This window comes from Grampus griseus (genome assembly GCF_964374135.1).
Source record: "Grampus griseus genome assembly, chromosome: 11".
NCBI classification, from domain to species: Eukaryota; Metazoa; Chordata; class Mammalia; order Artiodactyla; family Delphinidae; genus Grampus; species Grampus griseus.
In genome coordinates this window covers 32,503,900-32,530,436 of record NC_139005.1, presented here as the reverse complement: position 1 = coordinate 32,530,436, position 26,537 = coordinate 32,503,900, and the positions used below count along the sequence as shown (strand labels likewise).

At 37.4% G+C, this 26,537-nt stretch overlaps 1 protein-coding gene across 2 annotated transcripts in view; it reads right to left on the bottom strand.

Annotated features, from left to right (window-relative positions):
• PDZRN4 (PDZ domain containing ring finger 4) overlaps positions 1-26,537 on the bottom strand; it is a gene marked incomplete at its 5' end in the record, with an annotated part of 372,669 nt that overhangs the window by 130,372 nt on the left and 215,760 nt on the right. The window contains one exon of one of the 2 annotated variants that reach the window (XM_082666648.1): positions 14,173-14,241. The exons of the other annotated variant lie outside the window; for it this stretch is intronic. Within the exon in view, the coding sequence (XP_082522774.1) occupies positions 14,173-14,241 (69 nt within the window). Of the gene's footprint in view, positions 1-14,172; positions 14,242-26,537 lie in introns of those variants that run through there. 2 annotated transcript variants of the gene reach the window in all.

Sequence of the window (26,537 nt, the reverse complement as noted above, 5' to 3'; positions counted from 1 at the left end):
GAGTATATTTGAAGCCACTAGTCACAGGACAGAAAATATCCTGATGAGGTGACCGTGGCAGCCCAGAGTGCAACAATATAGCCTGGGCAATATTTAGTAAGTGAAACTACGGTGCTCCAGGATTTGGTATTAGCAGTCAACAAAATCAATCTCCAAACACAAGTTATCACATTTCTACAGGTCAGACTTTCAAAGTCACATTCTCAAAATATGCTCCAATGACACTCTTAACTCCAGAAAATGATTTAATCTGGCAAAAAAGTGGATAAAGAAAAGAAAGACAATCTAACCTTAAGGAACCTGACGTTGTCTTATAAGTGATTAGAATTCCTTTGGAAGGGGGCTTTTATTATAGCCTAGAAATTATGCCCCTATATTACAGGATGAATTGGTATATGCAATGGATGCTTGCTGAGCACTGAGATCCCACCTTCAGGACCGAGGCACTCACTTACCCAGCCCCTGGGGGCGATGGGTGCTGCTGCCTCAGAGCTTTGTCCTGCTCTGGGTGCTGCCCTCAGCCAAAGGGAATCAACGGCCTTGTGCAAAGCTATGCCTGCTCGCCAGGAGCCGCCACCTCCAAATATTAGATGATGTAAGAGTGCAAAGCCACGTTATGGGAACAATTCTGAAGGGTCATCCCAGCTTCACAGCAACCCTTGCCGTTATCTGAGGTCTCTGTTGGGATTGCATTCCAGTCTACTTTTCCTTCTGCCTGATGCTACTGCTTTCACTCCCACACAGGTGTTGTTCCTGAGAAAGCTCTTAAGCATCTCATGTACAAATCTTTGTCTCAGAGCCTGTTTCCCAGGCCATGTAACCTGACAGTATATATAATCAAAGTGTCATTTTTTTCTTTGTGGAGAATTAAGGTAATTTAAATACTGGGCTGAATGAAATAACCACAGATGTTCATATTCACAATTGGTAAATAATGTACTGTTACTTTGCTAGGATTTACACAGACAAAAAGGTGTTTTTTTATATAACATAAAAAATGTAAACCATATGATATTTAATAATTTAAATGCAGTTTGATTCTTGTGGGCCTCTGTATCTTTATGTAATCCAGGAACTAATCAAATTGTATTAAAACACACTCAGGGGCTGAAGTACCATTTACTAGTCCTGACAGTTTCCTTTTTGAGGGATTCAAGGCAACACTAGGCATCGTATATATGACCACCCATTGGTTCCCACTTATGAATACTATGATGTTTTTAGTAAAATTTATGTGGCTATTTCTTTAAGGTCCTGTTAGACATTTGTCTCATATGCACTGTCTAAAAGTAACACTTTATAACAAGATATCTAAAATTCAAACTAAATCTATTTGAAAAATATCAGTGGAAGATTCTACGTCTCAAATTAATAGTGTTTTTTTTTTTTTTTTTTTTCCATCTCTCAGGATTTTCTGTGATCTATGAAACACAAATAATACTAGCTGGAAAGCTGTGAATACTTCAAAGCCATCAAAGCAAACTTCAAAGCAAGGGCCCAGTTTTAAAATGATTTTCTGGTTGTTGTGGAAAGTGAGAACCAGGTACTTATGGGGCATAAATAAATAAATAAATAAAGGTATTTATGGGGAACCGGGTATTTATGGGGAAGCTCTGGGGAGCAGTCATCAGCACATTGATAAGAGTGTTACTGGGTAGTTCAGTGATGCCAATGGTCAGTTCATCAGTCACAGACGAGGTGTCAATTAGCCAGAAAATGATAATCCATTAAGAGGACCACCTGATGAATGTGACCTTACATAGAGATTGCTGAGGAGGCTATTTATAGATAGCATTTGCTTTAAATGTTTCTATCACTGTTGTTTTTAATCAGTTATGAAACCACAGTTTCATTTTCCTGAGATTTAGGACCTAGCTACCTTGCTTTCAAGAGACTGAAATGACAGTATGAAAGATTCGTAAGGCCACTTCTTTCTAAATTAATATTTAACTTGGTTTTAACAGCTTTTTAGAATACGTAGTATCCAAATGGATCCCACACATCTGAAAAAGAATTAACAGTCACAGGCTCCTCTCAAATATATCTGTGAATAATCTACTGTGCAGATGAGCATCATAGAAATGAATCTGTGATTTTTATGCATCTGCTAAGATAACTTTTTTTATTGGTGATGTTTTATTTCAGGAGGTGGAATGGAAAAGACTAAATTAAGCCATCTAATCTATGCCAGTTCAGGAGGAAATACTTCCCAACACTTTTTAGTCTACATTTCACATCCAGTGAAATATGACTATTGCGTGGAGTACAGTCATTGACTTACTTTCTCTAGGTTCTACCAACTGCATTAAATATTATGTAGTGCAATTCTGAAAATATTTTTAATTTTTATTTTATTTTTACAAACTCTTGAAGGTTAATTAAGAGTAATTTACCCTCAAGTAGAGACACCACCCTTATATTTAGTTCTTAAAATGATCACCACAAACAAGACAGTAAATTCTTCTTTGCCTCCCTCTTTAGATTACCCTAGAATCTGGATAAGACTCTGGTCGGGCATTTCTGTTACAGTTTAGAACTAATTTTGTGGCAATAGAAAATTAATCCTGATTAAAATCCTGAGTTTTTCAAATTCAAAATCTTAACTTCTACCCTATCTGAGTTTTCTATCTCAAGTTATCTGGGGGTCACTGAGTTAGTTTCCTGAAAAGCTTCATTGATATTGGGTATAGGAGGGGCATTATCTTTACTATCATTATATTCCTCATGGCTCAAAGAATATCCTCACTTTACAAGTAATAATGTCTAATAAGTAAAATAAATATGGTTTTGAGTTATTGAAAAAATCTATTTTTAGTATATTATTGAATTGGACTAGGTTTTACTTAAAGCTTAAAGTTTTAAAAATGATTTTCATGGTCTTCTTAGGCTACTCTTTGCTTTACATGACCGTTATTGGGATAGCTGCACTTGGACAAATTCTCAGATTGGTGCTAGAGTAATTATGAAACCAAAGGCAACATCATCAGGAAGAATTCAGACATTTTGCAGTGTATTTTATAATGATCACTTTGAATTCTTTTTATAGTAAGGAGGGACAGAGATAAAATGAATATTGTAATAATTTAGCCATATTTTACTATTTCAGTGATGGATATAAATAAAAAGAAGTATGTATTAAGCCATTTTTACACAAAATAGCTAATTCAATTTTTTTCTTGTTTTTTGAATTTATTTTATTTATTTATTTTTTTATATAGCAGGTTCTTATTAGTTATCTGTTTTATACATATTAGTGTATATATGTCAATCCCAATGCTAATTCAATTTTACAGCATGGAAAGCAGCAAATGAAGAAACATGACAGTTACTAAATCAATAATCAATTCATCTCATCACACACAAAACACTGTTTTGCTTTATATGATATATACATATTATATTTTAGACACTTTATTTTTATCTATAATATAGTAAATCATTATCACTATGACATCTCACGATACCTTGTTCCTCTCTCTCTCTCTTTCATAGAACTAATATTATACCTTGCATTATAATTATTTGTGAACAAGTGTGTATTACTGGAGACTGTGCAACAGTAAACACCTTGAGGGCAGGGATCTCATCTTATTCTGCTTTTATATCACCTTCAACAAATTGCCCTGTACACAGAATTCACTTGGAATTTAGCCATTCATCCTTTACTCAAGAAACATCTATGTGGGTACTGAGTTAGATTGAAAACAGGGTTTTTGCCCTCCGGAGATTCAGAGACCAGTGAAAATCACAAACAAGTAAATTGAGAAAGGATACCATTTGGTACATGTTATGACAGAGGTAAGCACTGGTTACCTTGGAAGGAAAAAGGAGGGGGTATTCTTAAGTTCAGGGACTCCAGGAAGATTTCCTGGAAAAGGTGGTACCTGACCCAAGCTTTGAGGAGGGCTACAACTTAGTGAGCTAAAGGGCAATGGGAAATTCTAGGAAGAAAGGACAGCAAGGTATATTGACCAGTTTGACAATTGAGGAATAAAAATTGTATCATTATCCATCATGACTGGCAATTTTGAGAAAAGAACCTGATATGCTGAATCCACCTGGGTAATAAAATACTCAGTTTGGTAGAAAATGTCAGGGAATAGGAGTGCAGTAGGGGTGAAAGAAGGGCCGATAGAGCTTGTTTGTTTTTAGTTTGTTTGTTTCGTTTAGAAAAGCAATGACAATTTTTCCTTAGTTTTAAGATGTGAGTTCTCCCCAATATCTTCTTGTTTCTGAAATGGGGATGCAGCATGCAGTCAATACGGATATTAAAGGTGGTAGCTTGTCAACTCTGCATGCCCCCAGCTGTCCTTACACTTGATGATGAGCCTTGCAAGTAACAATACCATAAAACAGATGACACCTTCAAAATCAAGAAAATATATAATTTTGTAGTTTCTCAAATCATCTTGTTTTCAAAGAGAACTCAGTGAATACTGGAGACAAAAGCTTTCTTTTGTGAATGCAGTTGTAGCTATATCCCCACTCCTATTCCTTGATCCGATTTGTATTAAATACCAGGCACTGTATGATATGGTGGAAATGCAGAGATGCAGAAAAACTAAACATAAATACAGAAGGATCTGACTATATTTCAAATTCTGGAGGAGCTTTGGGAAGAACAACCTACTCTGTCTTGGGTTCAGAGAGAACTTCCCAGATGGTGAGCTTTGAACTGAGTTACAAAGGATTAGGGTTTTTATCAATATATGTGTAGGGGTATGAAAAACACACTAGGAAAAAGGGACATTTCAATGAAAAGCAAAGAGATGGGGAAAATCACGTTGTTTTCAAATAAGAAATTATAGTTTGGTTTGGTGAAAATTTGGGCTGTTAGGAATGTATGAGGAAAGACAGCAGGTTGTGAAGGATCCTTCATGCCAGGCATAGATTTCTGGGAAAGTGGGGAAAGGCTTTCAAGCTCTCAAAAGTGGGAGTGTCAAGTCACTTTCCCATACTGACGGGCTCTCATAGGTGAGACAATTTGATTTAAGCTGTTAAAACAGATGGGGAAAGTGGTAGTAGAGAGGACCTGCTTCTCTTTGTTATACTGAAAAGGCCATCTCTGTAGAACCCTCTGAGGAGCAATATAAATAGCATCTATTATCCCACTGCCTTTCTTCATCCTTTCCTCCCTCCCTCCCATTTCTTTTTCCTTCTTCCTTTATCAGATGTTTATTGAGGACCTATGATGTGCCAGGAGCTCAGTATTTATGGATCAGTTTAGTGAATAAGTATGGAAAGCTCAAAGGGAGAAGAATATTTGATATTTATAATGAAATGAACATGGACTTTGGCATTAGGCAAATCCCAGTTTGAATTTCAGGTGTTCTACTTGCTGACAATATGAATTTGTCGTTTGATTACTTTGTGCCTTGGTCTTCTCATTTGTAGAATGGGGACAATATTAGCTAACTCACAGGGTCACTGAAATGAGATCATAACCTCAAAAGTTACCATTTATGGCATCCCCATAATGTGTTATGCCCTTTAAATATATCTCATTTAATCCTCAATAAAACCCTTCAAGGTTGATATTAATCAATTAAACAAAGGCTCAATGAAGTTAAGTAACTAATTCACAGTCAGAGAGGAAATAAGTGGTGCTATTGCTTGATTCCAAAGGCTCTGTTCTTCTGTGCTCAGTGCCTCTCCTATGTATCACATTGTGCTTGGGCACTATTTTCCATGTTGTCTTAAAAGTGAGATTCACAACTGCATAGGCAGAACCAACTTCAAACAAACAAACAAACAAACAAAAATATGAGCCGCTAAGGAAATATAGAGCACACTTAAGGAGTGAATGGCAAAATCTATCCATTGCAAATCAACTTAGCATGGCTGTGCTCTTTTAAATAAAGTGCCAAGAAAACAATATTTACACATATTCTATCATTTAAATTGACTTCAGAGATGCTATTTGATTGCATCCTTATGGTTTATAGAGCCCTGCAGTGATGCCTGGCACCAAGTCCATTCATTTTTGCAGGAAGATCAAGATACTCAACTCTGCTCATCCCATATCCTGCTTTGGTCAGGCCGTTTGTCCCATTTTCCCTAAATATGTCCAATTAGTAATATCCTATGACTTTGCTTTTACAATAAATCCTGGACACCAAACATACTACATGGCTGACTGGATATACAATAATTATGCTGAATTTAAAAATAAACCTTGGCTCCTAATCTAAGCCACTCTAAATAAGCACTACAACCATGAAGACCCTTAGATTATCCTTACCCATATAGAACTGCCCTTTCTCTGTAATGTCTGCTACGTTAGGGTTGTACATTTCCACATTTATATTCTAATTGCTTTGTGATTAAACACTTTGAAGACTGGCTTCTTAGCTTATGCTTCTTTTGCAACCTCTGTTGCTATCTAGCACAGTACTGAGCGCAAAGCGGGTACAGAGTAATTATCTGTGGTTACTCAAAGTTTCCCAAACCTTCCTTTACATCAAAAAACATTAATATCTGAATTCTACCATAATTCAATTATAGGAAAATATTACTATCACTGATTACAATAGTGGTCTTTAATCCATGGGTTTATTATTTTTTAAACCATACTTAGTAATTCTCTTTGTTCATATACCCTTGAAAAGAATTTTTAACTTTTTATTATTTAAGTAAAGGTACCTGAGACAGACCCTTAAGAGCCTTAGAAGTAAAAGGTTAGCTCAGAAAAAATCTAATTTCCACTGAGATGAGAGCAAGTTTCTAAAAATTTCCTATAGTATTTCTAAAAAGCTACATAAAGCAGCAGTGAGGGGATATTCTTCACTAGGACCCAAACTACCATTAAGCAAGATTTATAGCTTGTTACAAAATGGCACAAATTAGCAATTAGATGTTATATGTTGGAACACAGAATATGGGGCTGCTACCTTTTAAGCTTTTTGTTGAAAGAAACAAAGAATACTTCATAATAAACTTTAAAGCTGTTACTCCACATTGGGAGTGAAAGAATTAAGAGAGAAGGAACGAATACAGCTGGAAGGGAGATGGAGATGGACGGAGCAGGTTATATGGATGACTTTGGAAATGTTGCATTAAGATATGAAAATCACAGTTGTATTTGAATTACCTAGAATTCTAAATCTGAAGACAACATTACCACCCAGTGGTACCTAAATCCTTATTAGTCACAAGAAGAAGACATTTATTAAGAATAACACCTAAAATTCTTATGGTGTGTGCCGCAGAAAGGGTTATGAGAGAAAACAGTGATTGAGGCAGAGCTTGTTCTGGGCAACCTGCTCAACTTTATTTCACAAATTATAAACTTTTCAAGGGCAGAATCCTTCATAGAACTACAGTCTAGGGCCTCTACTTGAGTACCTAGTGATTTAATTTTTGTATCTTTCTTAACCATTTAATAGGATTGATTGAATACCTAGTAAATGACCTGTAAAAATTCAATATATGAAAATATACCCACATAAAATGAATTTATTGAACAGTGATTGGCTGTTGTGTAAAGATTTTTCACTATCAGTTAATCTTCATAAATAGTTCCTCTTGTAAAGTTCTGAAATCACAATTTGCTAAAGATAAGCAGCCCATTTGCTACTATCTAACAGGATTGGAAGTGAATAAATATGTGCATATGTTATGTAATCATGTAAATAAAATAATGTATTTTAGAACTATTTTCAACAAATATTGAAATTAAAGAATTTTCTAATCAGATTATCCCACTTAACTAGCAAATTCAGGTGAGATGAAGAGTCAAATATCTCAGCATATCTATTAGCTAAGTTTTCAGCAACATGTCTCCTTTGTGTGTAACATGGAACCAGTGAAAATGTTTTCCTCCAGTATTTCCTCTAAATAGAAAGATATGCACCTAGAGGTAGCTGATCTTCTCCTGGGTCTAGAACAATTCAATAAGTAGTGAAAATTTGAAGAAATTAAAGGTATACATTTAAAAAAATATGTGATATTCTGATCCTTATAGTAGAGAAAGGCACTTCATTTATTAAACCTACCTAAATCATTAAGATATTTATTTTTATTCATATCAAAAATGCTCTAACAGGGCTTCCCTGGTGGCGCAGTGGTTGGGAGTCCGCCTGCCGATGCAGGGGGCGCGGGTTTGTGCCCCGGTCCGGGAAGATCCCACATGCTGCGGAGCGGCTGGGCCCATGAGCCACGGACGCTGGGCCTGCGCATCCGGAGCCTGTGCTCCACAACGGGAGAGGCCACAACAGTGAGAGGACCCTGTACCGCAAAAAAAAAACCCCACAAAAAAACAAAAAAACTGCTCCAACATTTAAGGTTTTCTTCAAAAGGCTTGGATAAAGTAAAATCTAACTAAATGTACATGTTTTATTTTTTAATCACTATATTATCACCACCCTATGCACATCATAGTTCAAATGTGAAATCAATTTATCTTACTTTTTAAAGCAGAAGTAAAGGCGACTTTCATTTTTAACATTCACAATTTTAAGCTATTTTGCATTCTAAAAAAATCTGGGCTAAAAAAATTCGTACTCCAATGTTAGTAGTAACTCCATTTTTTATAATCTGCCTTATCCCAGAGAAACTTCTTGAAAGTGCAGTCGGCCTCATCTTTGAATCCACCACTTTCTGGATTTTGTCCACATTTCTCTATTTAGATGCTCTGTAATTGTCACCACTGACCTCGCTCCAGGTTAGGTTCTCCAGGAAGCCAATTCTGCGACAGAATTTAGTGGGAAAGAGCTGAGAAGCATTCCCTCTGTGGAAGGGAGGAAAAAGAAGCAGGACTGGGCAGAAGGAGAACTGAACTATGATGCAGGCCCAACAACAGTTGCAGGGAGCTCTGGAGCTCGAGCTGCCTTTCAGAGGGTCCCAATTCAGGCTGAGATGCCCAGGCCCATGTAAACTTGCATCCATCTGCCATTGGAGAGATTGAGCCTCCTGGGAGGGGAATAACCTTGGGTGAGGGGCTCTCTGCAGATAAGACAGTCCCTGAGGGGCTGACAGTGCTCTCAGCAGCTGGGGCAACAAGTCCTTCCTGAAGAGGCACCCGGGCAGCATACCACAAATTTTCATATCCAAAGACACTGCAGTTCTTATCCTGTCTGACCACATTGGCCACTCCTTTTTAAATACCTTCTCTGCTTGGCTTCTCCCACTATTCTTCTCTTCCTTCTCACTCTATAACAGTTTCACTTTTTCTCCTTTTCTTTCTTCTCCTTTTTGTGTTTCTTAATATTGTGTCCTTGGTTCACAACTCTCCTCACTGTTCAGTTTTTCTCCTCACTTTTTATATCCTTCTGGGTGATCTCATCCACCGAACACATATATGCCAGGTCTTCATTTTGAATATTCACTGTCTGCCAGCATTGCTCAGATAGCCCATGATGAACTCAGTGGCCTTCTCTCCTCTTTCCAGAACTCACTTCCCTTCTCTTATTTCTCCTCTGTAAATTTCACTATACCTCCCTGGTCTCACAAGCCAGAAGCCTAATGAATTTACCTCCTCAGGGTCTCAATTCTGTCCTCGCTTTTACATGATTTCTATCACTAACTAACTCTGCAACAGCCTCCAAATTAGCCTCCCTTGTAGTTTTGCTATGGTACCTACCCCATCCCCAACCCAAGTCCAATGTCCCCAGACACACACCACAGCCAAGTCTACACTCTTAACTTCTAACAGAGTGATTTCTCCCTCTTTAAAAACAAACAAACCAACAAACAGACACAATCCTGGGACATGGGATACTCTCCAAAGCCTGGTGTTGCCCACGACCTCTCAGGCCATGTTCTAGAGCTTGCCTGCTACTTGAGGTTTTAGTAACATTTGTCGCTTGTAGTTCCCCTACTCCAGGTCCATTCACACCTAGCACCTGTTTGCCACCTCCATGGACTTCTTTACCCTTCTATCTCTTTGATTCTCTCTCCCTTCTCATCCCCCCTAATGCCCGCCCCCACCCCGCATCAAGTCCCTTTGCACTCCTCCTGAAGTCTGTCAACATCTCTGTTAATTCAACATTTTCACTTATCACATTATATGAAAATTCTCTGCTTCTGTGTCTTCCTTCTACTGCCATAGTGTGCTTCTCAAAAGCAAGGACTGTCACATCTGTCTTTGCATCCCCCATGGAAAAAGTGAGGACTTGGCACATATTGGACAATCGAAGCTTACTGAAAGTAGTTTATTGAACTGAACAGCATGGCTAGAGTTTAAGGCAGCTGCTAATTGGTTGACAAAAGCAAGACATTATTGTGATGTGTCCTCATTTTTTCCTCTGATTGTAAAGGATAGATAACCTCATTCAAGAAAGTTAAAATGAATGGAGAATTTATTATAGAAACGTACTGGAACTGGGGAAATGAGGCCTCTCTGAAGACCTGCTATTTATCATTTATGCTTCTCTTTCTCATGACCCATGTGCTCATAGAGACACTTTCTCAAGTGTCTCTGATTCTCAATATATTTTATCCTCGTAGATCTGGTGGACCACAGACCCTCAAGCTTCCCAGTCTACTTAAAGCCTTCTCCCTCTCTCGATCTCTCTCTTTCTCCCTCTGCATTCTAATCCCCTTCGTAATGGCCTGTTTCCCAATAAATATTTCTGAGACTGAAAAAAATCTAATTGCACCCTCAACTTCATGTACTAGGTGACTGCTCCTTGTTTAATCAGCTGTTAGGTATGGGGCAGAGAGGCAGGCAGAGTGATATGGTCTTTCACTAGAAGCTATGGTTGAGGCAGAGGCTATGGTCTTTCAAGGAACCATGGTGGGACTCAGTGAGTGTCTGCTGGCAGGGTGGGGGTTAAAGGACAGTCAAGCACCTGACCTGCCTTCAAGGAGTGCACAATTCAGTCACACACACTTGACGGTAATACCAGACAGATGAATGTAAAAAACAAGAAACTCAAAAAGCACAAGCAAAATGCTATGAGAGTTCCAAGGTGGGAGCAGTTCCAAGGCAGCTGCTGTCAATACTGTAATTGTTGTCACTGTCCATGAAGGTTCCATTTCAGTTTTGATACTAATTCATGGGTGCAGGTTGTGGGGAGACCTTCCAGTTGTGCCAAACCAGTCAATATCTGTCCCCATTTGGAACATGTTGTTCAACACCAATGAACACCCCCATTGATAAATTCCCATTATGTAATCAATCAAAAAGTTACATTCGATTTATGTATGAAAAATCAAACTTAGAAGTCAACAGATTTAGATATTACCATACAATCTCCCTCATAAATAAATCTGTTTTTAAGTCCGAAATGCCTAACAAGCTACTACAGCTCTCTTGGTCCAGCTGGCTATTTAATCAGATTAGTACAAAACAGGCAATTTAGTTCGTGTCAATAGAAGGGCCTTGTTCAAATTACCCATTTATTAATTCTTAAGAGGTTAATAAATAACCTACTTTGAATAAAATAAATCACTGCAGATAACAGTTGTGTTCCTGGCACATATAAGAGTTAATAGATGCATGAAAATTGCTTGGTATGAAGGTTACTGGATCTACACAAACCCTAGATTCTCGCAACTGTGTTCATACTGGAGCCGGATTGGCCCAACTCCAGCTGAAAATAATTTTCTTGAAGCAACATTCTTTTTCTTCTGCCAACTGAAAGCCTTAACTCCTCTGTAGGAACAAAAAATATCAACCAAATTTAAACTTGACCTCATTTCACACCTAGGTACATTATTCTGATTGTTTCACTGGACTCCTCAGTGAGCACATATGCTTTTGTTACAAATCTGAAACTGTATTCTACTTGGCCCATGTTATCAGATAGCAAAATCTAGAAATATAGAAAGAAAATTTTAAAAAGTTCAATGTCATAATGATTCTGTTACAGAGAAATAATCTTTTTGCTCTTGGTCATGTAGGTAGTATTCACTGCTAGTCTTAAATTTTCACATCCCCTGATAAACTTTAATTTGCCTTAGCTTGTAAGAAAAAATAACAAAAGAAACAAAAAGGCAGGTGACCTGGGAATTACGTCTATAAGTAAATACATATGATTTGGATCATCAGGTGTTGATGTTTGTGTGAGCTAATTTGCTTTAATATTACCAGCTAGAAATACACAGGCTTCCAATCCCAAGTCACTTTTGTATATAGTATCCTCTCTTCTGGGGGCAGCTATGTGCCCTCGTGAACACCTGGTTAAGAACATGCTCACTTTCATGTGTGCTCTGAGCTGCTGCTCCTCCAAATAAAAATAGAAACCAGTCTGCAACACCACACGGGGCTCCAGTGTATGATATGAGCCTATCACTGGTTTCCTTTGATATCTTATCTATTCCATTAACTCAATAAAATAGAGCGCAAAGTTAAGGACAAACTGTAGGAGGGCTCCCCTTGGAAAACACACACAAGACCTTTAAGCTGGGGTTTTAACTTATCGAATAAAAGCCAGTTAAATGGAAGCTAATACTTCATTTTCACCCCCTTTATTAAAGATCATAAGCACTACAATTCAGGAGTAGAGAAAATAAAGTAAATAGATGAAGGAGTACAGGTGGAAGCACTAAAGAGTATGGCTTATCTATTTTCTCAAGATTTAGGAAGCACTTAAAGGCAAAACTACAGACAAGCACTTTAAAATTCTACAACAAAGCCTCCTTAACAAACACAGTGGTCCTTTCTGGATGCAGAAATCTGGCTTGATTTCTTAGCAGAAGATAAACAGCTTAACCGAGGCATAATCAGGGAAGATGCCACCTACTACTTCCTCCATATTATACTTTTATGTCAATTTAGTAATTCAGAGAAAAATTAGATTGATTAATCCACTCCCCTGCTCCTCCACCACCCAAAGAAAAACAATAGTATAACTCAAACTCTTATAAACCAAACTAAAGGGAAGTGTTCCACCTAGAGACTGTTTTCATGAGTCCAAGCAGATGAGAGCTTATCTAGGAATGAAGATGATTTTAACCTAGGCTCGCAAGTTTATAGTAAAAAGAGAAGCAAAAGGTATTGCCCTGGTGTAATTAACAATGTTAATCTTCCTTTTCCTCTCTATAGTGATAAAGGAGTCATTTTTATATTTAATTAATGCAGAGGATCATTTTGGAAAGTGGCTAATGAGCCTCTGATCACATTACCATGAAAATGTGCATTAACATTGCAACTAAGGAGGCTGTTTCATGTGTAGCAAATCCACTTTGTAATTAGCCCACTGTGAAATGAATCACGTCGGGGGAAATCTGAGGGAACCAGTAGGCAGTGGACACTTGGCGACCGCTGTGCCCACAGACCACCAACATCCCAAACACTGTCTTTCATCAGCAATATCATCTAAAAACAAAAGTAGTAGTGTGTCACATCTGGGACAAACCGGAAGAAGGGAGGAATAAACTTTATTTTGCCAAACAAGAAATTTGGACTTCATACACCCCCAGGGAAACCTGCCTAAATAAAATGGTGAATTAATAGAATTCTATGAAAACTCTGAAGGCTGGGAATATCATTTTCTTATTTTTATTCTGAAAAGCCCTCAGATATACATTAAAGGGACATCCAAATTTACACACATTTTTCCTTTTTATTACAATACAAATATTGTAATAAGCTCTTGAAATTAATTTCTAGTGCTAAACAGACAAAGAAATTATAAAAAGGATCCAAGAACAAATGATAAGAAAATTCCTTTATCTACTTTTTTAATCCAAGCCGAGACATAGCATGTATTTTTTTCTCATAAAATACAAATATACCAGGTCTTCCTCTTAAAACCAAAGCACAAATTCCTAATTAGTCAAATAATTCCTCTGACTAACAAGATTTGGCAAGAAACTTTTCCTGTCTATTCCAAATAACTGAGCTCACAGACCTATTAAATCCCAATATTTATGCAGACAATGATACATTTGATTTTCAAATGTCAACACTATTCCAAAATGAAAGAGGGGCTTCAAAATATTACAGACATGGATCTCAGTGTTACTCCTTTTACTTAACTGACATCTTGGCAGTAGATACAAAAAATTGTTAAAAAGAATCCCACAGGAAGTCATCTGAAGGGGGAGTGGCAAGGAAGCTGAAAACTGCCACCCCAAACCAAAATAAAAAGCCCCCAGCCAGCAAGTCTGCCCTTCATTCTGAAATCTACAGAAAGAAAAAATAAAGCTAGCCACAGTTCATTTACCATTTTTCAGACAAACACAAAGCCTGGCTATTTAGTTGCTGGTAACAGACCCTGCACTCACCTGGGAAACTTCATACAGCAGTTTGTAGTGTTCCTCTCTTTTCTGAAAAGTGCACAAATTGCAGCCCATTCTAACAAGCAGAGAGAGAGAGCAAATCTTCTAATTTCCCCAGAACTGAAAGGCAAGTGAACTGAAAGGGAATCACCCTCCAGACTTGACTACTGTTTTTCATCAGTCACTTCAGTCCAGAAACACAGACAAACCGCTGTTAGCTGGAAGCACAAGCCAGGGTGCTGTGTAGCAGCATGCTCTTCTTCGCTTTCCCTAAGTATCTTGCACTCACGGATACACACACAGAGTTTCCAGTCAGTTCATGGCAACACTCCCCCTGTCTCTGCATCAGTGCACATGACTACACAGATTCCAGCTCATGAATATTAATAGTACCTCATTGATTATTTATGACAGAACATGTTAGCAGGGAGGGGTGTCATAGCTGCTGCTGGTGACAGATGAATATTCACTAATTAAGAAGCAAATGTAGTGTGGTTAAACAAAATTCACTTGTGTCAATACCATCTCTGTTTATTAAGGATAGAGAGGTTGAGCATAGGGCATTTCAAAGAAGAACATACACTTAATTTCTCCATTAATGTAAGCTTTTAATATGGGAGTAAGAAATTCAGAAACAGAAATATTATACTTAGTTCACATCTCCATGTTTTGTCACAATTAGAAGAAATATTTTCAGTATTATTAAGTCTAGGGGAAGATGGATAGGAGCAATTATTTAAATTTATAAAATAAACACAGAGGCAAAGGAAAATTTGGGGAGTGATGTGGTTTTAATCCTGATCCTACAAAAATAACTGAATAGTTTATATGTAAAGACCATTACTTACTTACTAGGAAGGAAATAAGGCATATTTTCTTAATCTAAATAAAGAACATTTAAGCAAGTATCAGTAGATATACTTGTACAGATAATAAATTTTTTAATTAGATAATGGGGCATATCTATTGAATGTAAATTTGCAGCCTTGTAATACATGCAGGTCTATATTTAAAAATTAGATAAACACAATGACTTTTCTGAGAAAAATTTCAAATGCATATAGTATTTATGCTAATTTTATTAAAGTCATATATAATATTTCAGAAAGCTGACACTGGTAATATTTAAATTCTAATGTAATGCACATTGACTCCATTTATGATTCTATACTTAGAGTTCATAATATACAAAGGTGAACACAGACTTAAAAACTAAACTTAAATGTTTAGATAATAGAAGTAATGAATTTAATTTCATACTCTCGCAATATATATATTGTATTGCAAGCTGGCATTTTTTGTCCCTTAAAGATATGCTGCAAAGAGCTAAAGCAGATAATAAAAGAAAATGCCTTTTGTTCCTGTACTGACTTATCCACAACCTCTGCTAATTAAGAAGTATGTCCTTGTACCAGCACATCTTTAAACTGGACAGGATAGCAGGTGGGTTCCAAAGCAAAAATAATTACTTGGAAACTGATGACTCTGGTTAGGAATTACATTGGATCCTGAAGATTTTTAATTGCTCAACACTTATGGATAGCTACTTTTGGGGGTCCAATTTCCTAAAAGTGCTTTGTCAAATGTTTAGAATCGATAACAGGAAATGATTCTAATGAGTACTAATTGTTAACAAATTGGCTTTGCAACTAGCAACACCTCAACACCAGCAAGGAGCCAGGAGATAAGCAATCATCTGCTGCTTATCAGTCATTTCCCTTGGGATGTAATAATCCGATTTTTCTGGGCCTAATTTCACCTAACAGCCTGGATGAAAGCCAAGCTAAGAGAACTAGATGAAAGCGGCATCATAATTGAGGATCTGATGTGAACAAAGTTTACCAGGACTTCCTGCAAATTAGAAACCACTTGTAGTAAATATTAATTATTTTGATTCCTTTATGAAAAGGATATTTCAAGGAAGTATTTGAGGGGACCTTTGTGAAAGTCAGTTGTGGCCACAAACAGATGCAACCTCCTTAGGTGCAGTTGTAAAATATATATGTTTGATGCTTTTTAAAATTTTAATTTTCTTTGACTCTCTACACCACTTCCCATGAAGTGTTCTTATGCTAGAGATCACATCCTCAAAGCAAGCATTGACGGTTTTTTGAAGGATTCTATATTGCTGAGCTGTGATAGAATTAATGACTCTCAGATGTTTAAATTCTGTGCTTTAAAAAGTCAGATCAAGGAATTAGAATGCAGTAAGGCAAGGATGGTTCACTCATCTATCAATGAAAGTGTTTGCTTCCCTTACTGATAAAAGTCTTTATGCAACAGGTTTTGAAAGCTAAGTAGGAAACAATTATTGAAGCTATGGTTGCTTATTGGGGCTTTCTTATAATATTTTGTAGTTGGTTTGTAAAGAAAAATTAAATAATCACAGCTTTAAAATATTTTCTTAGTCATAAAAATGTAAAGAACGAACAGTGAAGTAAGAAATTTCAAATTAAAGCTATTCTTTCAGCAATAGCTTTTTGGCTGTTTTCTTTACTCATTACTATTTCTGCTATTCTCTAATTTCTATCTCAGGAAGCAAAGGCAGCTTCTCCAATCATTTATCAAATGCTGCCCTTGGCCCATGCACCTTGGAAAGTTTCCATCTTTTGCTCCTAATGGGTTCATCCTGGAGAATTGAAAGGTGATTTGAAAAAAAGAACTATAATTCCAAATTTCTCTAAATTTCAATAGAGAATGAGGGTTAGATTTTTCCAATGACTAAACTGTGAAATCTTGTATTAGAATATAAAGTTTGAAGCAAATAGAGACAAATGAGTTAACCTGAACAATGTTTTAACAATGCAAATAGATTAGATATTATCTGTCTTGGACAGTAATAATATGGAAGAGTACGGGTTAAAAATAAACAGAGAATAGATGTTTATCTTCCCAAATATCCTTAGGAACAAATTCATCAAAGTGTAAAAACATATGTTGGGGTGGGTATATATTTCAAGATATAGTTGTTTATTTTAATTGCTTTTAATTTATGTTAGTTTACTCCCCTCAAATGCAGTGGCATTCAAAATAGGAGATGTTCATCAAGATCTGGAGTGCTATATAAGAGGGCTCAGTGAGAAGTAAATGAAAGAAAGGAATCCAGCATTTACCTTGCTTTTCCTATATAAACAGTACTACTAGACTAACCAAATAGTAGATGAGAGGAAGTTTCTCTTTATAGAATTATGCCAGCTAACAAACCAAAAACAGGAATGATAGAGCATGCCCATGCCAGCAGCCCCTAATTATTTAATGGACCTAGTAGTGAGAATTAATGGCTGCTGACATGACACACTCACGCATACACACACACAGGAGATAACTGGACATCGTGTACCCCCTGACAGAAGAAAAACGACACCTTTCCAAAAACGAGTCTTTCCCAAAGTTGAGCAAATTACATGGAATGTGGAGGACCAAGGAGCATGTTAAATTATGCCATGGAGATGCAGTCAGCCAAATTCAGACTGTGGGCAACTCAACATCGATAGATACACATTCCAGTTTCTGAGAGAGAGGAAGAGAGAGGGAAGAGGGGAAGGGAGCTAGAGAGAGGGAGATATGATGGCTAGGAAGTCTACAGATTGAAAGAGACTTTAATGACATTTTATAAACAGACATTACTAAGCTATATGTTTGGGTATGCAAATCATTTGGGTGATAAAATGATAAATAAACCTAAGAAAATGATTACCAAAAAAGTCAAGAGGATGGTTACTCCTTAGGGGTAGAGAGGGGGCTGTGTTTGGAGGGGACACCAGAAAGTTTCAGCGTGGCTAACGAAGTTCTAACTCCTGATCTGGGTAGTGGTTTTACTAGCTGGTCATGTGATAATTCATTTAATTGAGCTTTGTTTTATGTGTTTTCTATATTTTTCCTACATTTACAAGAAAAGATTTTAAAAACTAATTAACAAAGAGGGTGTACCTGTGTTCCACCCCTGGTGGTCAATACAGTACACAGTTGCAAGCCCTACCAGAGAGAGATGGACAGTCCAAATGTGCCTATTTTGAGCCACCGATCCCCTTGAGTCTGTGACAGCTGCCATCAGTTGCATATGATTCTTTCTCTATTGCCTTTGCAATGACTGGGGCTGTTTCTCCTATGTGGGTGTGGATGTTCGGTAAGTAACTCCACTCTCTGACCCTGTCTCTATCCTTGCCACAGTCATGTGTGGATCTTCTAACTAGGCTGTGACTACCTATCTTGACACCTAGTATACAAATTTCCACCCTAGTTTCAAACTTGCATTCATTTTAGGGATATATCTGGGCACTTTTGAGTAGCCACTTAGCTGCCTAACATTTTCTAAAGTTAATATCTTATATTCAATCACAAAGAACTGAGGCTCAGAGAGACAGGGACTTGCTCAAAGTTAAACTGAGTAAAGAGATCTGAACTCAGTTCTCCAATTACAAATTCTGTGGTTGAATTCGATAGCTAGTTTGCTGAGCTATCTCTCTTGTACAGGAAGCTAGAGCTACATCAATATGCCTTTACATGATCCTGATGACAGGAAATGAAGGCTAGCCCTTCAAAGTGCTGAAATGAAGTGAGAGAGAGAGAGAGAATGAACAAACCTTTAAAAAGATATATATAGCCTGAAATAATGAAAGTGATTTGTAGTTAAAAATGTAAACTTTATCAAACTACTGAAAAAATTTTAATATGTCACAGCTAAATCACTTCAGTTGGCTAAAACCCCTCCACAGCCTTCATTGCATGTGGTCCCCAAGTGCGCAGTAGAAAGTAGAAGGAAGGACAACTCATCCCGGTTTGCCTGGGATTTCCCTGGCTTTTAGCTCAAACTTCCCTATCCTGGAAGGCCTACAGTCTCGGCAAACCGGTCCCTGGAATGCACACCTCTTTTTTTAGGCTCCAGCAAAGCCAAACGGCTGTATAAGCGTCCCCATCTCTTCCTACTGTTGGCCCAGATTTTACTTCATCCTGCTTATTCTTCAGAAACACAAATCAAGCTACTGTGGTTCAGTTTAATTTTTTTTTTTCTTTTTTGCGGTACGCGGGCCTCTCACTGTTGTGGCCTCTCCCGTTGCGGAGCGCCGGCTCCGGATGCGCAGGCTCAGCGGCCATGGCTCACGGGCCCAGCCGCTCCGCGGCATGTGGGATCTTCCCGGACCGGGGCACGAACCTGCGTCCCCTGCATCGGCAGGCGGACTCTCAACCACCGCACCACCAGGGAAGTCCCTTGTGGTTCAGTTTAAATGCTCTCTCCTTCCTGGACTCTTGGAGTTGAAGTAGTGATCTCTTCAACTTGTGAATTCTCAGTGCATTTTATCTGTATCCATCTCAAGACACATAACACTTCTACTTTACATCATTTTTACATACATGCCTTACCCCTCTTATTGGACTATGAGACATGTGAGGACAGCAGTAACATAAGTCCTGGGCAACCTGAGATGAGTTGGTTAATTGATCTTTGACTTCCTCAAAATACTAGCCTGCTGTCTTTCACACTGCAGGTCTGCAATAGAGGCATAGTGAATGAATGACTGTTATTGGGATATGAGAACAGACCTGATTCTGGCAAAGTGACATATATTTGTGTTTCTACTCTATACCTAACTTCCAGGTGAGATTTTTCCCCCATTAGGGCTGGTTCAAGAACATTAAGTCAAAGGACTGAAGAATCATAAGCATTAAGATAGATTTAATCTGGTTCAATTCTATATACATAAATTCGAGAATCCATGAAACAGAATTTTTTGTACCAGGTACACAAATAAGTAAAGTATGATCACATGAGTTTTATCAGTTATTTCATATATATATATATATATATATATATATATATATATATATATATATATATATATGTCTACATTTCAAGTTATACTTTGTTCCACATATTAGTCACATATTCATTTATTTATTCCCCAAATATTTATTGGGCACTTTTGTCTGGTGGTATAATAATGCAAGGTGTTTGAAATTATACATCATCTCATTTGATGTTTACAATTTCTCTGAAGTAAACATGTCAGATATTATCCCTTATTTATTAATGAAGAAATTATTAGATGTTGAAATTCCCAATGCCAGGAGACCTAGAGCCTTTGTCTTTTGGCTCTAAACCAGTGTTTTCTCCAGAATACTATGCAATATCAACTAATATCATGAATTTACAAAAATGCTTCTGTTGATAGTACACACGTGACATCCATTGGCTTAGTTACAGCTCCAAGGACCAGTGTGTAATGGAGCATCCTTTTCACACCGAAATCACTAGGTGACCATCTTCATTTTGTATCTACAATTATTGCTTGCAGAACTAAGAGGGCTTTACCAACTTATGGACTCCTAAGAATGTCAAGTTATTAGACTAGACTCCAATGGAAAGAAGGGTGTGGATTGCAAGGAATAGGACTAGGGTTCCATTTGAGCTTTGTTACTATTACCTGTGTCACTTTGTGCAACTTACATACTCTGAAATAATACTTACCTTGCAGGCTGATTGTGAAGATGGAATGAGATAAAATACGTGAGAAGGGATTCATTAACCGTGAAGTATTTGGTCCATACTGGGGCAATGGTTCGGCATGGGTTCTAGAATCAGTCTGCCCTGGGTCAAGTCCCAGCTCCCCTAATTTCTATCTATGTGATGTTGGGCAAGTTGTTATTTTTTAACTTTCTCTGTTTCTTTGTTTCTCATCTCTAAAGCAAGGATAATAATAGCATCTACCAAACAATTACTGCAGGGGTTAAAGTTACTGTGATGATAATATGTCATGTATACCTGGCACATAGGATGTACCCCCATCCCTACTGGCTACTAGTAATCATACAAGTAGTGTGGTAATGATAATAATGATCTCTGTTTCCAATTTCCAGGTTATCTGTTTCTAATTTTTCTATCATAATAAAGCTCTATTACATTATTTCAAATTTACTTCATGGAAACATCATAGCCATACTTCTGTCCACCTTGTTTGCTATTGTACACTTGCATGTTGGTCATTCAACAACTTCTGAAAGGCTGTTTCCCAGCCCCTTGTAGAATAGAAATAGTGGCGCATTTTGTAAGTGCATAAACATTTTTTCTGTGTAAAGAATGTAATGTAATACATTCAGAGTAATAACCCTGATGTTATATTTGCTTCTTTTAATGCATAATGTGTAAATAATGTGAACATAAGTGTACAAGAAACTGATGATCACATCTGAAGCAAGATTCATACAACTGTGAAATAGGTAGTTCTTTGAGAAATTTAATGACTACTAATCTAGCCCAATATAATATTGGCTTTCTTGATTTGATTGTCTATAGGCCAATTGGCTATGTACATTCCAGGATATCATGTTTTGGTAATGTCACACTGTTTAGCAACGTCATGGATAAGTATGTAGGGTTTCCCAGCACACTACCATCACAGTTTTTAGTTCTACAAAAGTGACCTAGTAAATGCTCAGCAAATCTTTTCATTTACCAGAATTTTTTGAACACCATGATGGATAGAGAATGGTGATAATTCTTACACATTTTTGAAAATAAGAGCTAATACTTATTTAGCATTTTTTATATACCAGTCATCATTCTGACACTACGTGTTATTCATTTGGTTTAATCCTCATGTCAACCCTCATAGGTGAGTACTATTAATATCTCCTCTTGACAAGGGTAGAAAATGGGTCACATTAGTAGTAAATGGGGGAGCTAGGAGTCAAACCCAAACAGTCTGGGTCCACTGCTTAATCAGTATTTTATACTGATTGTCACTCAGAGATAATCATCATTATGACAAATTCCTAGATGGTTAGAACAAGGCATTCTGGTGATGCTTGTAGCACACTGAGATGGAAGAATTTCCCCAAGGACCAGAAGTGTAGTCTAAAATTAACTCCCAGGTTCCAAGTTGTATCCTCAAGCATGGCTGCATAAAATAGATTGAATAAACCTAAGCAATTTCATAACCTTACTCCACTCCACTGGTGATGGAGGATTGCTGCACTGAATATGTACCAACAACCATAGAATATCTTTCCTTCTGTAATAAATATTAATAAATATTAAATGCACTAATAGTAGGGCAGTCATATCTCTATATTAAGAAATTATCAACAGTTGCTTAAGTAAATTTGGAGGTTTTGAGAAAAGTGAAGGTATACAGATTTGCTGATGACTCCCAAATTTGAATCTCCAGGTTTAATTTCTCTCTTAAGCTTCAGAACCCCTTATTCATTGACTAATACATTAACATGGGTTGTCCATAGCACATTAAATTCAATTTATCAACACTTAAGCCATAATCCCCTCCCTCCAAAACTGCTGCTTTACAAGTGCTCTGCATCAAAGAACGGCCTGACCATCCCCAGGGGCTCAAGTCTGAGGTCTGAGCATCTGCCTTGGCTTTTCTCTCTCCCTACACCTAATGACCAAGCACTGTCAACTTTAACTGCTACATCTCTCTTCCTTCCTTCCCAGACCACTCTCCCAGGTTCAGGCTGCTACCTTTTCTCAGCTGGGTCCTTCATTCACTCAAGAGCATTTGGAGTTTAGAATCATATAAGGAACGACCTGATGGGTTTTTGCTTCTCTCTGCCTGCAAACACACATTTATAAGCCCTTCATTTTTAATTAATTTTTTTAAAAAATGAAGTATAGTTGATTTACAATGCTGTTAGTTTCAGGTATACAGCAAAGTGATTCAGCTATACATACATACATATTTTTTTCAGATTCTTTTCCCTTATAGGTTATTACAAAACACTGAATATAGTTCACCGTGCTATACAGTTATCTCCTTTATATATAGTAGTGTGTAGATGTTGATCCCAAACTCCTAATTTATCTCTCCTCCCCTCTTTCCCCTTTGATAACCGTAAGTTTGTTTGCTATGTCTGTGGGTCTGTTTCTGTTTTGTATATAAGTTCATTTGTATCATTTTTTTACATTCCGCATATAAGCAATATCATATATTTGTCTTTCTCTGTCTGGCTTACTTCTCTCAGTATGATAATCTCTAGGTCCATCCATGTTGCTGCAAACGGCGTTATTTTATTCATTTTTATGGCTGAGTAATGAACATTGGGGTGCATGTCTCTTTTCAAATTATGGTTTTCTTTGGATATATGCCCAGGAGTGGGATTACAGGATCATATGGTAACTCTATTTTTAGTTTTTTAAGGAACCTCCATACTGTTCTCCATAGTGACTGTACCAATTTACATTCCCACCAACAGTGCAAGAGGGTTCCCTTTGCTCCACACCCTCTCCAGCATTTGTTATTTGTAGACTTTTTGATGATGGCCAGTCTGACTGGTGTGAGGTAATACCTCATTGTAGTTTTGATTTGCATTTCTCTGATAATTAGTGTTGTTGAGCATCTTTTCATGTGCTTTTTGGCCATCTGTATGTCTTCTTTGGAGAAATGTCTATTAAGATCTACTGCCCATTTTTTTATTCTTTTTTTAATATTGAGCTACCCCCAGTTCCCTGGACCCTAACCTACCTATCTCTCTCTCCCCCTCTATTCTCTCCCCCTCCAACATGCACACACATACACAAAAGAAAGTATAAAACAGAATATTGCTGCTCTAGGGGTGGAGAGTACAGTGCTGTCAATACCACTCTTTAGGTCTTTTTGGTATCTCTCTTTTTTGACTTTAACAGAGTATAGACTCTACTTTTCTATCTAGTACTGTGGTATATACTCTCTCATCCTTGGAATCTGCTCACCTATTCAGTCATTATAATAATATTCAAGGTATATAAAGTTTACTTCTGGATCTCATGGAGTAAACTTTATAGTGAGAGGAAGCAGTAAATAAATAAATAGATAATCATTACATAAAATATCCAGGCAAGTAAAGGGGTTATCACAGAGTGATGTGATGGTGAGTAATTGGGTCATCCTTCTTGGCTACTCTAGAGTCTGGAATATCTCTTTTATTCCCTGCCTGCTGACATACATGCATACATATAATCAAGTAAATGTAAATTAAGAAAAATAAGGCAGGTAAGGGAATAGCAAGTAAAGAGAGAGGTTCTTTTAATAGGGTTTTCAGGGTGTGAAGTTTTCTCCACCTTCAGGACCCTAGGAAATCAATTATCTATTGTAGTCCTGGTATTTTCAGACCTACTTCATCCCATTGCCACCTTTTTCTATCATGAAAACGTCCTTAATATGGCTGTTTAAAACATTAGCATTACAAATCAATATGTTAATACCACATCAATTTCTGTCAAACTGATAATATAGAATGTCTGATTGTATAACAATTCTGGCTCAGAACACCTATCATCAGAATGAGTACCTGAGTTCTTTTAAGAGTTTGAACTTATCTAGAAATGTCTTTCAACCTCACTCTAAAAAACTTCCTGGTACAAACTTGAACGAGTTACATACCCTTTAGATGCCTCGATGCCCTCACTATGAAATAGGGATATTCACAGTACCTACCATAAAGGGATTGTGTGAACATGTGTTTTACCTGCAGCCTGCTTCATGTAGCTGCTCAATAAATATTGGCTAACATTATTAGAGCTTACAATATCGTCTTGCTGAAGTGTCTAAATTCTGTTATTGTGAAGATATCCAAAAAAGAGGCAGCTATATTTTTGTTTTGTCTACCGTTTTTGCCTATGACTGGAAGGATATTTTGAAACATCAATTTTCACTGGGGAAAAGCTGGATTCCTCTAAGATTAAAAAATGGTTGATATCATAGTGTTTGGCAGTCAGGAAGGAGCAGAAAAGAACTACCTGGTTATGGGAGGTAGGACCTGGGCCAAGACATGGACCCTCTGAGTTCCACAAATATTTGCTGAGCACTTCCTCTTTACCATGCCCTGTGCAGGCCTCTAGAATGTGCTATACTTAAGTAGGCTCATTTGTGAGACTTTCTCAAGTGACACATGCACAAGCTCTAGTCCCAGGGCTTCGAGTCAGCAAATCTGAGATGAGACCTAGAAATACACATTTTCAAACAATCCACAGAAAATTCAGATATGTGCATCCCTTTCCCTCCTCAAAACCTAGAAGTAAGGTGTTAAACCAGACACTCTCTTGAATGCCTCCATCAGGAGAATTTCTATTATGATTACTCATGTGATTATGAAGATCTTTGGGTCTTTGTTACTAATTTTAAAAAGTAACTAACATTTCCAAAGCACCTACTATGGCAAATGTGCTCTAAGTCTCACAAAAATTTTATGAGATATATATGGTATTTTTTAACATAGAAACCTCAGGCTCAGAATATTATGTGATTTGATGAAAGTCACACAGCTGGTAAGTGGCAAAGCTGAGATTTAAATCCAGATGGGCTTTACTTTAAGACTGTGTCTTTTCCAATAAGATATTTCACTTCCCTCAGGAAGTAAGGCAATAGAGCCCACTTCATATAGCACAGTGTTTTTGATGAATGTGCTGTGAACAAAGAGCTGTGGGAGGTAGGCTTGAAGCAGTCATTGCCTCTTTTTGCAGTTCACTAGACATGTCCTAACTATGGGCTATGCCTATGAGCAATTCTTACCAGACCTGTGGCAAGGCTGGGTTTTAGCTTCTGGGAATCAGGTATGTGGTTAAACATGAAGAACTCACCACCCGCTAGAGAGACAGTGAGTGACCCAAATTAGAGATATTGGAGCCAGGCAAAGGGAATTAAGTGACTGCTTATTGGATTCTATGTTAATGAGATGATTTTCCATCATGCACCATAATTGATTAAGTAAAAGTATGAATCCATATACTCTTCTGAAAGATATGAGTCTTCTTTGATTTTCAGTATCTCTAGATACCAAGTTCAACTTGTCTGGAGCTTAGTTGCTCCATATTTGAAATCTCTTTCAAAGAGTGATGACAAAACACTTAAGGTTATTGAGGTTATAAAGCTAATGGTATCAGAGGATAATGAAGGGTATACTTTGGAAATTATGGTTTCAGGTTGGAATTCTTAAAATTGTTTTTGTTTTTAATCCAGCTATGTGTAAGCCTCCTTCTTAGCTAGCCTGAAGTAGACCCACAAGTCTAGTGATTAAATCCAGTGAGAAGGGACCATGTGTATCCACCACATGCCTGCAAGCAAAACTCACCAGTGTAGTGGAGTCACATGGTGAATATAGCCTAGATCCCAGACTCACTACTTGGAGAAAGACATTCAGATGATCTTACAGACCTGCATCCAACTCTGTATGAAGGAGAGATGCATCTTTACTTCATTAAACCACTAAAGATTTGAAAACTGTTTGTTACCTTAAAATAGCTTAGTATGACTAAGACACAGAGACAGCACGTCTGAGTTCATGTATTTAAATAAATACAGTTAGCATGAAAAAGCTCAACTCATCATGACTCAATAACAAGTCATGATGGCTTCTGGGGACCTCTTAAGCAATTTTGTGTAAAG